The sequence below is a fragment of the Podarcis tiliguerta genome (genome assembly GCF_965153285.1).
Source record: "Podarcis tiliguerta genome assembly, chromosome: 10".
Taxonomy (NCBI): Eukaryota; Metazoa; Chordata; class Lepidosauria; order Squamata; family Lacertidae; genus Podarcis; species Podarcis tiliguerta.
This window is the reverse complement of record NC_139543.1, coordinates 38,384,109-38,398,216: the sequence shown is the minus strand read 5'-3', so window position 1 is coordinate 38,398,216 and position 14,108 is coordinate 38,384,109. Positions and strand designations below refer to the sequence as shown.

Here is a 14,108-nt window from a genome sequence, read left to right as displayed (position 1 = left end):
ATTCAGAAGAGCTGCTCATGAAAGTAAATGAGCTTGTACATAAGCACTTTCCAGGAGCAGGGAGGGAAAGGCCCAATCCATCTCCTGCCTCTGTCAATGTGAAAGGTCCATTCACGCTCCCCTGAATAGCCTAGAGGAGGGGAAGCTGGCATGGTGCCCTCTGCATATTGTGGACCCTCAACTCCCATCAGCCTCAGTCAGCAGGGCTGATGGAAGCTGCAGTCCAGAACATATGGAGGGAACCACCTTGGGTACCCCTGCCCTGTAGAGAGCCAATGCGGTGTTCTGGGAACCTGAGGCTTTTTCATTCATTCATTCGTTTAATTTATACCTAGGGAGATAACTCAATAGAGTGTGAGATTCTAATTCCAAGCCCCTTGTTGGGCAAAAGATTCCTGCATTGCAGAGGGTTGGACTAGATGATGCTTGTGGTCCCTTCTAACTCTACAATTTGATGATTCTAAGAAGCACAAGGCAGCATACATGGTTCTCTTCCCCTACCTGCTTTTTATTTTCACAACAACCCGGTGAGATAGGATAGGCTACGGCGGTAGCGACTGTTTCAAGGTCACCTGGGGAGCTTCTGTTAGAATTCCTGCTCCATGATTGCAGTCATGGGATTTTTGTCTATCACATGACAGTGTATGTTTTGACTCCACAGAGTGGGAAGTGACGGAGACAAGATGTTTGTGCTACTGTGTTCTGTGAAGTGGGACTATTGTCCTTTTTTCTTTTTTTCTTTGCTGTCTGATGCTAGAAAGAGGGGGAGCCATGTGTGTTTATATGTAAATAAAGCAGATTAGCCAAAATGCTGAGTTCTGTCATGCGAACTGCACAGACTCTGCAGATCCCTAAGTGTGCTGGTGTCTGTTGGCTTCAGTCGCTGTGATGTTCGGGCAGAAGGAAGCTTTTGAAGCTCCCGAACGAATGACCAGGAGGGAGATAACATGCCAGTTTGGCATGTGTCTCTGCCAGGGTCCTACTCAAGAGTAGGTTGAGCTCCTGAAAGCTTCATGGCTCAGTGGAGTTTTCAACTTGGGTCACCACACTCTAAGCGTTTGGCACCCTAACTGCTTCATCACACTGGCTGAAGGACTCCAAAGCAACACAAGGCCGGCTTTTCTCCAGCATTTTAAAGCTGGCCTGCATCTGGACACCCCTGTCCAGAAAATCACCCACAAGTCATGTTAAAGGATTTGTCTGAGCACATTAATGCTCTAGTTGCAGGTGGTGGCAGTGGAGTGCATGCAAACTATTGGTACTCAGCAGCTCTTTCTTATAGGACTTTATTGAATGGTATTAATCATTCTGAGGAATGATTTCTTTATATTTTCTGATGTTTTGAATTACCATGACTTTACTGAATTTTCTCAATCATGTTGATGAATTTGCTGTTTGCTTTATTTATATGTGTTTGTGTTTGATAGTACAGTGATTGTAATGGTGTGTTTTTTAATGCTTTTGTGATTATTGTGAGCTCAACATTTGTTGTTGAAAGAGCGGGATAGAAATATTAACTCCTCACGTACATTACATTCCTCCTCAGACTCCCAACATTCCCTGTTTCGCATGGGAAAGGTCTGTAGGGAACGTTGACTTGCATTCAGTGGGGATGAGGCTTGTGCCTCTCTCCCTGACATTTTGTGTTCTTGTGTGTTTAGACAAATGCACACACAGATACGTTTTACACATATAAGCATAATCTACTCTCCATCCCTGTTCGTTCACAGGCCTTTTGTAAAAGTATTTCAACCATTATGAAGATGAAAGCAAAAGGGGGGGAAATCTAGTAGTAGCCAGGTTCCACCATGGTATAACTTCCTGGCCATTACCAGTGGAAGTTGCTGTATAACAAAGGACACGAGCAGCTAAATCACTCTGCGTGATCAAAGGAAGGTATGTAGCATCAGGGCAGAATGGAAGAAGCAAGGAAGAAAGAAAGGATGCAGAATACATGTGAACAAAGGAACATATTACCTCTTCATGCGCTGTAGCTACTGTGTAGAGCAAATTGGGAGCAGGACCATACTGAACAGCCCCACCATTGGTGTTTGTTCCATGTGCTAAACCATTTGCAGCTCCCCCACCCAGTGTTATTTATCAATGTACATGTGTTTGTTGATGAAATAACCTTCTCCTAAAATCTGCCTTGTTACATATAAAGGTAAAGGTAAAGGTACCCCTGCCCATACGGGCCAGTCTTGACAGACTCTAGGGTTGTGCGCCCATCTCACTCAAGGAGGCCAAGGGCCAGCGCTGTCCGAAGACACTTCCGGGTCACGTGGCCAGCGTGACATCGCTGCTCTGGCGAGCCAGAGCCGCACACGGAAACACCGTTTACCTTCCCGCTAGTAAGCGGTCCCTATTTATCTACTTGCACCCAGGGGTGCTTTCGAACTGCTAGGTTGGCAGGCGCTGGGACTGAACAGCGGGAGTGCACCCCGCCGCGGGGATTCGAACCGCCGACCTTTCGATCGGCAAGCCCTAGGCACTGAGGCTTTAACCCACCGTGCCACCCGCATCCCCTTTGTTACATATACTTAGCTCATTTTTTTTTGTCAGTGTTTTGCTAAGTGCACACTCATAAAACATCGCAGTAAAACAATTTTGATTATGCCCGTAGGCACAATCTCATCAAGATTGCTTCTCAGAGGAGGGAGGGTTCAATGCTTGTTTCCCTTATTTCAAGCAGTGTTCTGATCAACATTCAGGTGCATATTACGTATAGTATTTTATTATTTCTCATTTTGTATTAATCCAGACACCACATTATGCCAAAATGTGGCTAATCTGTCGGGATAACATCTTTAAATCAACCCTCCAAAACTCAAATGCATTCACCTCCCCACAACCTAAAAGCAAAACCAGCTCCTCCAAAATGTCAAAAGAAAGTAGGAGTCACCAGAGCCCCACTATCTCATTGACAGTGACCCAAAGATAGCCATCTTCCTAGCTGCAGCTGCTTATAAAGTTCCCAGGCTGGGGTGAAGGAGCCCAGGTATAAAAGCTCGCCGTGCCCAACCTATCCCATGACCTCAGAACCAGGGTTGCCTTTTCCTGTATTCTTAGCAAATCTGCAAGTGAACACCCTGCAGTCGTCTGCAACCCTGATCACTCTGAGCTAGCAACATCTGGGAAGTTGTAATGAGGAGCAGAGGTGCCAGATAGGATGCTGCTGAGCATCCGTTTCTAGAACAGCACAGGGGACAGTTGTTCCAATTATCTAATGAAAGGTGAGCCCTGAATTCAAAGCAAGGAATGACCGCAAGGTGAATTGCATCAGATGCATAAAAACAGACATGTGACAAGTGAGAAAGGCAGGGAGATAAGTGCAAGTCAGGAATATATCTTAATCAACTGAGAAGATGTAAATCAGAATTTTCTTACCTCTAGAAAATGTAATTGCAAAAACATTAGCAGAAGGAAACTAGTCTATATCATTCACAATATTAGTCAGTGTTTGTCACAAACCTCCTGACACCACAAATAATTGATTTTTTTTACTTTATTTTTGGACAGGATTCAGTGCTTCTGTTGGAGTAACTTGTCATTTATTCTCAGTTTAAAGTATGGCAAATGTCCAGATCACATGCTTTTGAAACGCACACAAAAATTCACATGGTGTACCAGATGAAGGCTATATGAGTTTCCAGAGGAATTTGCATAATATTAATTTGATGTTTATCGGAGAATTGTAGAGTTGGAAGGGACCCCGAGGGCCATCTATGCATTATGATCATGTGCCTGTAAAACCGTCTATCTGGTGTGCTGGGAGGAGAGTATGCTGGGAAGACAGGAGCATTTTCCTATGCCAGCTACTGCAGTATATTGGCAAATATATTAAACACACTGTCACACACGGGAACTGTAACATGTAACTCTGTTTCATCCATGTGATTAATGCTCTCTGTTGTGACACAGACATACAAAGCATGGACGTCAAATGTGTAAGAAGAAATGCAGAAGTGGCTGGTGCCTTTAAACCAGGGGTGGGGCATTACAAGTCCCATTAGGCCACTCCCACCAGTGGGACCTGGTGCAGGAGGGGATGGAGTACGGTGGTACCTCAGGTTAGACGCTTCAGGTTACAGACGCTTCAGGTTACAGGCTCCGCTAACCAAGAAATAGTACCTTGGGTTAAGAAGTTTGCTTCAGGATGGGAACAGAAATTGTGCGGCGGTGGTGCAGCGGCAGTGGGAGGCCCCATTAGCTAAAGTGGTACCTCAGGTTAAGAACAGTTTCAGGTTAAGAACGGACCTCCAGAATGAATTAAGTTCTTAACCTGAGATACCACTGTATGGGCAGTTGTGGGTCAGGACTTGGTGGTTTCTGTTTGGTTAGGTAGAAGGTACCTTAGAAAACGCACACTGAATAAGGTATGCAATGCTTACTAGTGCCCCAAAGAACTTTGAACCTACAAGGAGAATGTTCTTATTACCATTCCCTCCTTCAATCTAAGGGCATCCATCTTTAAATTTAATTATGCAATTAAATTCTGCCTTTCCTCCAAAGAATTCAAGGTGGCGTCCATGGTTCCCAGCAACTCTGTGGGGTCAGGGTGGGTTTCATGGCTGTTGGGGGATCCCAGTCAAACTCTCCAAGCACAACACTGACTCTCCCACATGCTGATGTGCATGTGAGGCAGGGTCTAGCATATCGCAGGGGAATGCACTAGGCACCTGCTTCATTTGCTCAAGGCAAATGAGACACAGCTTCCCATCCATGCCTAGGGGCTTCCCTTTATTCCCAGAGCTCTCCGAGAGCCTGCCCCAAAGCAGTAGGTCCTGGTCTTGTTCTGGAAATCCAGTGAGGCTGGTATCCCCCCACCCCATTCCTAAGTTCCACTGCAGTACTAAACCATGAGGAAAAAGGTCAAACATTGTGGTGTGTTTGCACTACAACATCTACTTTGGACTGTGCCTCCAGTACTGCAAATGGTGGTTCCAATTCTTCGCAATGAACAGGAAATCCCTGTGTGGCTAAGAGGTGCCAAGTATGTTGAATTAGCATGACTGGCACTTAAAAAGCTCCCGTCCAGAAATGATGTTGTTTCACACGGGAAACTGACAAGTGTTCCTTCAGCAGGATCACACAGAAGGAACCTAGAATACAACAAATACATATGACCTTCTCATGTGGTCCATAAGTTCTAGCTTTTTGTGTGTAGCAGCGCTTTGCACGTTTGTCAGCGGTTCAACAAATTCTGTATTGTATGTTTTGAAAACATCAGTCTGAGATCATTGTTGTTCCTGATTGGCAGGATTTCCATACTGGAGGCATTCAGGCTTCCTAATATCTGAAGAAGATCCTATCACATCCCATAAATCAGAATGTTAGTTAGATTGGTTTTATGTCCATGCTTTCTGATTACAGGTTTAAGTTATTTTAGATTCTGGTCTCTGCAATGCAGCGCTTCTGTTTGCTAAAAGGAATATAAGGGGCAGACACAAATCTTACTTTGCTGATGAATCTAACCAGGTTAATGCAAATAAATTAACACTGAAATATCATGAGGAAGCAGCAAACAAAGCTACCTTTGAGATAAACTTTTAATGTGCCAACAACTATAATAAGCAATTTTAAAGTAGCAGTACCATTTCACTTCTGTACTGTGAACTTCTCTGAGAATTTGGAGTTCACACAGCATCTCTGTTCTTTTGAAATCTTCCTTATCCAAATTCTTAGTTTTGCAGTTCCAAATCACCCGATTTTGTTTCCAAGGTGGAATTCTTCCCCTGGGTACATGAATCTTGTATGATACACTGCACACAGTTTTGTCGCAGCTTCTCCATTTTCCTGTTTCTTCCGCCCGCCACACAAACCTGGGAGCCTCTGCAGGGGTTTCCAGAAGCCTTCTACACAAGCTCTGCTTCCAGTGAAATATTATGATGCCTGCTGTACATTCATCCACTTTAGTACTTTAGCCACTGAACTCAGCAGAACCTGCTTCAGAGTAAACATATTTAAGTTTCTGTTGTCAGGCTATAGGGGCATTCATTCAAGAAAGCAGCAAAATTAAAATTCCAAGCTGAATATCCTTTGAGAAAGATGTGTAGCATCTGATTTCTTGGACAGACACTTGTGATGGCCTTAGGCATTTACTTTAATTTTAATTGGGCCATTAAATCTTTGCCTTTTAAACAACTTTCTGTGGGGCAATGGTACAGCCATTGTAACAAGTGCCTTTCAAATTACCCCTTTCCACTGAGTTAATTAAAAACACAGATATAGTGCCACAGGGTCTTTTAACGATGTCTTTATATTTTTGCCTGAAAATTCAGTCGCCACATCATGTTCAACCTAATCATGTTTTTAGGGAACTTTATATGCCATTTTGTTAAGTCCAGTAAGTTCAGGTTTAATTCTCACATTAAAAGCGTACCCTCTGGTAGCAATTTTGATCATTCAGCAAATGCATATTTTACGACAGGAGGGCCTGGATAGACTTGAATTTCAAAACCACAATGTAAGAGCTCCAGGACTATGCAAAATGCTAGTAAGGTTCTCATTAATATGACAGGCAGACTGTGCATGTGGAAGGAAGGCTTTCTTATTCCATTTCTTTGTGCTCTGAATACAGGTAAATATTGAACTCCTTTGGGGATATTTTGTTATCAAGGGAATCACTGTGATGGGTAGAGCTGATCTGGAGTGGGCATAATGTTCACACTTTCTGTTTGTGGCCAGATAATTTATGTGATTTCATGCACCATTTTTACAAGGTAAAATTTATTCCGAATGTGCCTGATGAGGGTGAAATTTACTACAGTTTGATGACTCATCTGTCAAGATTTGCTGTGGCAAATCTCATATCTCACAATAGTGGGAAATATTCAGAAACACAAATAGTTACCACCAAAAAAACCACACAAGTTAAAGTACCATTATGGTTTTGTTTGTCATATCAAAAATAAGTGCATGGATTGGACCCAGTGTGCCAGTTTTTCTGGTAGCAGAACTGATTTAGGGGGATCCTCTGGTACAAGTGAGTATAACATAGTTTTCTGGATTGCCAAAGCCTGGGTCGAGGTCTGAGCGTTTCATGGAAGCAGCAGATAAATGAAAACAGTCATGCTTTGTTCACTCTTTTTACTAGGCAACCACACATGAGGCTGTCATCTAATCATTCATTGTACATGAAGAAAGTCGGATTTCATTTTCATTTATTTATTTTGCAGGTGAACAGAAGTGTAGCATCACATTTACAGGGGCAGATGCAATTAGTGCTACCTATCCATCTTATTAAACAGATGTGGTTTTGATGTGGGCAGTGATCTAACAGGTTATTTTGCCTATCACAACTCAGCACAGAGTTGTCATAGTGTTGAAGCTCTCATATAATGTTAATTTAAAAGAAAAACCAATCTTTCTGGTCACTGCCATTAAACATTGTGAAAAATGGTGGCAGACAGCTACCATGTTCTAGAGCTATAGCTCTTTTTAATTCATTAATATTTTAATTTTTAATATATTTCTCAGAAAAAGCATTTTGGCTCTAATTAAAAGATTGATTAAAAATAAATAAATGGGTTGATAAAATGGCATCAACGGCAAAGGTTACCATGGCTCTGTGCTGAACTTCAAAGGGCCGCTCACTTTTTGGGGGGCTAAGTGCTTCCTTTTAATTCCATGCAGCTTCCAGAGAAGCAGCAGCCGAAAACTAGATACAGACTAGAATGCTAAAAATGATTCCTTAGTTATGTCCTGCATCTGTAAGTTACGTTTGCACACAAGGCAGACTAAGCTGGTGGAGTTCTGAGGTTGCACAACAGATTCTCCTACTTGTTTGGGGGTACAGTGCCCGAAAAAGCGCTTTTTTGCGGGGGGACCTGATCTACTAGAATCATGCTGCCAGCTTCACATGCTAAATGTCTTTTGTAACAAGGGTCACAACTACACCATACATTTAATGCACATGACTTTTAGTTGTGATTCCTCCACCGCAGAGAGGAACTACATGACCCTTGGGGTCCCTTCCAACTCTGCTATTCTATGACTCTATTGCTTCCCCCAAAGAATCCTGGGAACTGTAGTTTGGTAAGGTGGCTGGGAACTGTAGCTCTGTGAGGGGTCAGCTGCAGTGCTAGGATTCTCGGGGGTGATTTTTGTGTGCTTTCAATGTGTGGTGAGGATGTGAGCTGAGTGAAATCTTTAATATAGCATAGGAGTTTGCAGTTCCAAGGGAGGAAAGTCAGAAATCCCACTAGGCCACGCACAAATCCTTCGACATGCCTAAAATAGGTCTTTGCATCCTGGTCTTGGAACTGTTCATTAATCTTCACCTCATTTAAATGTCCTGGGGAAAGCTGGGCTGCAACAATCAGACTCCAAGGATGGGGATGGTAGAAATCTTTTTAATCCTAAATGTTTAAGATAACTCAAATCTCATGTTGACTAAACATTCCTGATTTTTAGATCACTGTAACTGTGACATATTTAACTAGCTCAAACCACAAAGTCATGTGGTAGAAACTGTATTTAACTTAAAAATCTAAGAAATCTCTTAATATGCCCTTCAGTAGAAAGGGTGACCTAGATTTTACATCTAATATTTGTTTAAAGCTGTGCTCTGCTTTAAAAATAATTTTATGCATTGGTTAGTAAGAAATCAGCAAGAGCCTAAGGCTATCAATATGGTAAGTAAGCTGCTTTCCTGGATGGGTTCCGATGTATATTCAAGTATCGCCAGAAGTTTCTTGTCAAATCAGAAAAATGAACAGAAGCAAGAGAGAACGAGGTCCTCCCCCCTAAACAAGCCACAAACGGTTAATATATCTATTTTTATATTCTTATGGACCCATGCAGATCTTACAAAAATAAATAAATTCCAGCAACCCAAAAACTTGAAATATTGGGAGGTAGTGGTAACTCTTTCCATTTGGAGGATATATTCTCTGTATCATGCTAATGCCCTTTCATCCTCTCGTTTTTCTAATCCGCTTTCTATGTCTGCTCAGTTTCGGGAGTGCTGCAGGCAAAATAGAAGGCTTGCTTGGAGCTTCTTTTTTGGCTCAACATAAAAAAGAAGTTAGCCCACATGATTTTCCTGTATTTTATCTCGGAATCAATTGGAGGCTAGGATTTTGCACTCCGAATTTTGCACTCACTGGCCATTGATCATAAGGGTGATTACTGTGGCCCATGCTCTGTAGCACAGTAGTATCATTACCAATAGAAAGCATATGTATCTATGCCTCCCTCAAATAGGCATAGCTGGCACAGCTGTTTGCATCAGCTGTAAAATAAAGCATCATTTCTGTTCCTTTTATTCTGAGTTGTTTTTTATTTGCTGGCATGGTGTGGGGCCGCTGCTAAAATATGTAGCAAAATCTGTTGTTGCTTTCTTGTAGCTAGAAGGCTCTCCTGTGCCTCCTTTTATGTGCCAACATGTGCTTTTTTCCAAAGCTGAGCTCCTCTGAAATATTACTTCCTGTTGGAATTGGTATACAGCTGGACATTTTTCACTTTGTTGTTCCAGTAGATGCTTCACGGTTCTTCAGATTGACAGAAATGATCAGTCCCATCGAGCACCCAAAATTATTTTAGCGTTATCGTTGTCACTTAAGCACATTGGACATGGGCAGCTTCAGCTGATGTGCAAAGCCCAGCTAACTGATCAGCTGGCCATCTTTGCACTGCACTCCTGGTCAGTGGTTTTCTTCTTTGGCAATCACTCGGAACCAAGTAAGATTGTTTTCCATGAACATGGTTTTAACAGTAAGTCCATAAGGCCAATTATTGATCCACACGTCCTTCCACAGTGGGGACATAGGTTTCTGGGTGGGAGTTGATCATGGTGAGGGTTTGCCAAGTGTGCCTTCCTCTTAGCATGTTTTTCCCTTGCATCCTGAGTTCAAGTGTCTTCAAAGCCCATGACACCTTTGGTAAAGGCTCTTCTCCAATTGGAGTGCTCGCAGGCCAGTGTTTCCCAGTTGTTGGTGTTTATACTACTTTTTTTTAAAGATTTGCCTTGAGATAGTCTTTAAACCTCTTTAAAGAGATGGCCAGTGGTAACACGGATAGGGGAATGATCTTTTGTCAAATGCCCAGTATGGATCTGCTCTTGACGCTTTGGCATCCTGTTGACTGGGGTGTAGTCTCTTGGTTTTGTTTTGTTTTTTAAGATCATTGCCAATGGTAAAAACACATTTCCCCACAGAGAATGCAAACAACCTGTGTGCAATAACTTTTCCTTCGCTTGATCCGTTGCATGCAAAACCAGTAACTGAAGACTGAACAGTGGAAAAGTGGAAGTCTATGTATCTCTTTGGCTGTCTGCCAGTCTTCTACTTGAAGGGGAGTGTGGTTCAAGGCCAGTTTGAAGATAAAGATCCATAAAATGGGAGAGCAGGGGATTTAAAGCTGCTCATCAACACTTCACACTTGGATGGTAGGTTGAGCAGGCAGATACGTCACCTCCCCATAGTCTCCTTCACTATGGTGAGATGTACTATATTTCTAATTTGCATAAACTAGCACATGGGACGCGGGTGGCGCTGTGGGTAAAAGCCTCAGCGCCTAGGGCTTGCTGATTGAAAGGTCGGCGGTTCGAATCCCCGCGGCGGGGTGCGCTCCCGTTGTTCGTCCCAGTGCCTGCCAACCTAGCAGTTCGAAAGCACTCCTGGGTGCAAGTAGATAAATAGGGACCACTTACTAGCGGGAAGGTAAATGGCGTTTCCGTGTGCGGCTCTGGCTCGCCAGAACAGCAATGTCACGCTGGCCACGTGACCCGGAAGTGTCTCCGGACAGCGCTGGCCCCCGGCCTCTTGAGTGAGATGGGCGCACAACCCTAGAGTCTGTCAAGACTGGCCCGTACGGGCAGGGGTACCTTTACCTTTAGCACATGCTAATGTTAACGCAAATCTGTACTCTTTTTTTGATGATGCATTTCCTGGTTGCTTTTTTTTTATAATGCATATTTGACCACCTAGACTAGAGTGGACATAGAATCAGAGTTGGAAGGGACCCCTAGTCCAACCCCTGCAATGCAGGAATCTCAACAGTAATGGGTCTCAAATTTAAGCAGTGTTCTGTGAGACACCAAAATTTTATGCCCCCCCCAACCCGACGCCTTCCATTCTATATAATAGTTGCATCACCCCCTAGGATTCACACCCATTGTGACCAAACTGGTTGTGCTCCCCTAAATCCGCCACTGATCTAAACAAAGACATGAGAGGCCTGGTTCAGCCAAAGACTCATTTGTTGCCCTATCACCACCCAGTGCAGTCTAGAGAAGCACAGCAACATTGCTGTAGGGAGGCCAGCTCTGCAGCTCCAGCCCACCAGCTGCCACTGGGATACATGTGTAGTTGCGAGGCCTTGTAAAAAATACCAGGGTAGTGTTGATCTTTATTTCTGGTACGAGCATTTCTAAAGTCAAAGAAGATAGCTTTGCTTTGAACCATTTCTCATCTCTGTCACAATATGAATGGGTTAAAATTATGCTATCTTCTGGTTTCTGTTGCAATCTGAGGCATTGGAATAGGAATGGATTTACTTTGTGTCATTGTCAGTTCTCGTTTCTGTCTCTGTCAAGGGAATGAATTATAGCAGCACTGTAATGCCAATTCCTCTTGTTATAGACTTTCATTTGTGGGATGGAGATGGTAATCAGAATAGAACATTGTGTAAAAAATGGGGGCCATTCATAGAGCAATGCTAAAGGTATGAGGAAAATGAAAGTATCTGCAGTGAGGCACGGGGGAAGGATTAATCAGCTACTCTTGCACAAATTATTCTGACAATTAACCCATCTTATCAGAAATATTCATTTTAGTAGCATTGCAGCCGTATGCCTGCTGGGTGCCTCTCAGTAACAAATGCATCAATATAGCCAGAGATTATATTCATAACAACAACAATGCCAGCAACACAACAACAGCCATATTTTTATAGCCATTCCATAACAGAAGTTCTCTAGGTGACTGACAAAAAGGGGTGGGGTGGGGAGACTGTAAAATTAAAATGCAGTATAAATCAATAAAACTCTAAGGAAATAATTTTTAAAAACACAATTTAAAGCTCAGCTTAAAAAATTGAAGACAGTTTTAAAAAATGTTAACTCTTATAAGATGTCGCCTACTCTCGAATGATTTCAATTTGAGAGCCAGTGTGGTGGTGTGGTTAGAGGGCTGGACCTGGGAGACTGGGGTTCAAATACCTCCCACTCAGCCACTACTGATGATGTCATAGCCCCCAGCTTATAAAAGGAAGCTGAGTTTTCACATAGGCAAAAATTCTGATTCTGAATTTTCATGGTTGAGTGGAATCTTAAACCCATCTCTCCATAGACCAGAGTTGACATTATTAAAAGTAGTGTTATTATCATTAGAGATGAGGGGAGAAGTTCAATTTGGTGAGTATTTCGGTGTGAACCTGCTTAATTCATGCATTCCCAGAAATAACTGAATCGATCTATCCTTTGAAATTCAAGTTTTTCTGAATTTTGTAATGCAGTTTAACAAAAAAGGGGGGTGTATATCAAGGGGAAATTTGGAAGAAGAAAAAACAAATTTGTGAAAATGCTTTACACTTTGGGGAAACTGCTTGCAAAAAGTGCATATTAGGTAAAATTGCACATTATAGTTGTAAGCGGTTTTGGGACCTTGTTGTGAAGGATGAGTCAGTAACCTATAATATTCACAAGGTGATATAAAGATATGGCAAACTTATTTTAAGATTAGAAAATGAGAAGCTAAGATTTGACACATACGTCCATCCCTGGTTATCATGACAGTTAACAGGGCCATTGTAAACTGTGAGGTTCATACATTTAATTTGCAATCGTGTGGGGGACCATGACCTTAGTTACACATGATGCATGTTGATGCAGAGTACTTGTCTGAAAATAGAAATTGTCTTACTGTCAATAGGCTGTTGAAATCTGAGTAACGTAATGCACAGTGCAGTTTGATAAATCCATTTGGGCACACTTGTGCCTTGCTGAGATTAGACTGAAATCCAGCCTGTGAAATTGAAAAGATGCTTAGAGAGGATGTTCATTCAGCTCTCTGCTACTGCGTAGGAAAAAAATAAACAAAACTTAAAATGGGAGCCACTTCAATGTAGAAATATTTGGTTCTGAGCAATTTCAGAATGGTCCATTTTGAACAGTTAATATGCATAATATGTTTTGCTTTAAGGGAGAAAGCGAAATAGCTCCAAACCTTTCATAGTAACTTAATCAGTCCAGCTTTTTAGTCACACTTCAAGTATAATAGCATTATGTAAGTGTCTCATTTGCATCTATGCACTGCCTTGATTGCTGAGGAAAAAGTTTGCAGTTTAATAAGCTTCAGACACAATGTTGCCTTTCTTCTAATTTTCTTGCAGCCGTGGTGCTAGCTGACATTATGCATGCTTTCCCCTTTTTTCCACTAATGAGCACTAAGGTTACTGTGAATGTGACTTTTGTCCTCACATGACTGAAAAGCCTGTTAAGAGGTGTGTGTGTGTTGTTGTTTTTTTAAAGTACTGGCGGTATTTTGAATTCAGCATGCATATGAAAAAGGCCATAAAATTGGGGTCACTGAGTTAAAAAAGAAAGCATATGATCCCTGATCCCATAGCAGAAATGAATGGGTTGGTTTTCAAGCACATATTTTCTTCTAAATTGTAAACCTGTTATGACTCTTCCCTGATATTCAGACAGCAGATCATAATAAATGCTTTTAGAAAGACCCCGTTTATACCAGGTGTAGGCAACCTGCAGCTTTCAGAAGTCCAGTTCAGACTTGCAGTTGGTCCCTCCAGTGGCATCTTGCTGGATAGGGATGAGGGGTAGAGAGAATGAAAAGGAAGGGGGGGGGGAGAATGAGTGTGGCAGCAAGATAAAGAAAAGGAAAAGGGCGGTGCTATACACTTTTGACTCTGGTCCTGCCCTCCGCAGGATTCTGCCCTGCTTACTGTAGCCCCTGATAAATTGCTCCCAATGAAATGCAGCCCTCAATAGAACAAAAGTTTGCCCACCTAGATCAAAGTCCATCGATCCAGCATTTTGTATCCATGGCTTTGGAACTTCACAGAGGGGAAATGCAAGTGAGAGCCTGTCACCGCTAAAATGGCCGCTGTTTCTTTCATGCGAATAAAGCTGGGTCAGCATGACT

The 14,108-nt window shown here is 42.4% G+C and overlaps 1 protein-coding gene and 1 long non-coding RNA gene across 13 annotated transcripts in view; one reads left to right on the top strand and one right to left on the bottom strand.

The window, feature by feature from the left end:
• Positions 1-14,108, bottom strand: part of LOC310658706 — a 202,552-nt gene that overhangs the window by 26,753 nt on the left and 161,691 nt on the right. The gene's annotated exons all lie outside the window — the stretch shown is intronic.
• The window catches only part of LOC310658703 (uncharacterized protein), a 265,403-nt gene that overhangs the window by 174,830 nt on the left and 76,465 nt on the right, over positions 1-14,108 (top strand). Inside the window, exon 4 of one of the 6 annotated variants that reach the window (XM_083401014.1) lies at positions 3,070-3,294. The exons of 4 other annotated variants lie outside the window; for them this stretch is intronic. In XM_083401014.1, the coding sequence (XP_083257140.1) occupies positions 3,070-3,125 (56 nt within the window). In that variant the 3' untranslated portion in view covers positions 3,126-3,294. Of the gene's footprint in view, positions 1-3,069; positions 3,295-5,955; positions 6,581-14,108 lie in introns of those variants that run through there. One more of the 6 variants, XR_014502422.1, reaches the window with a different exon arrangement.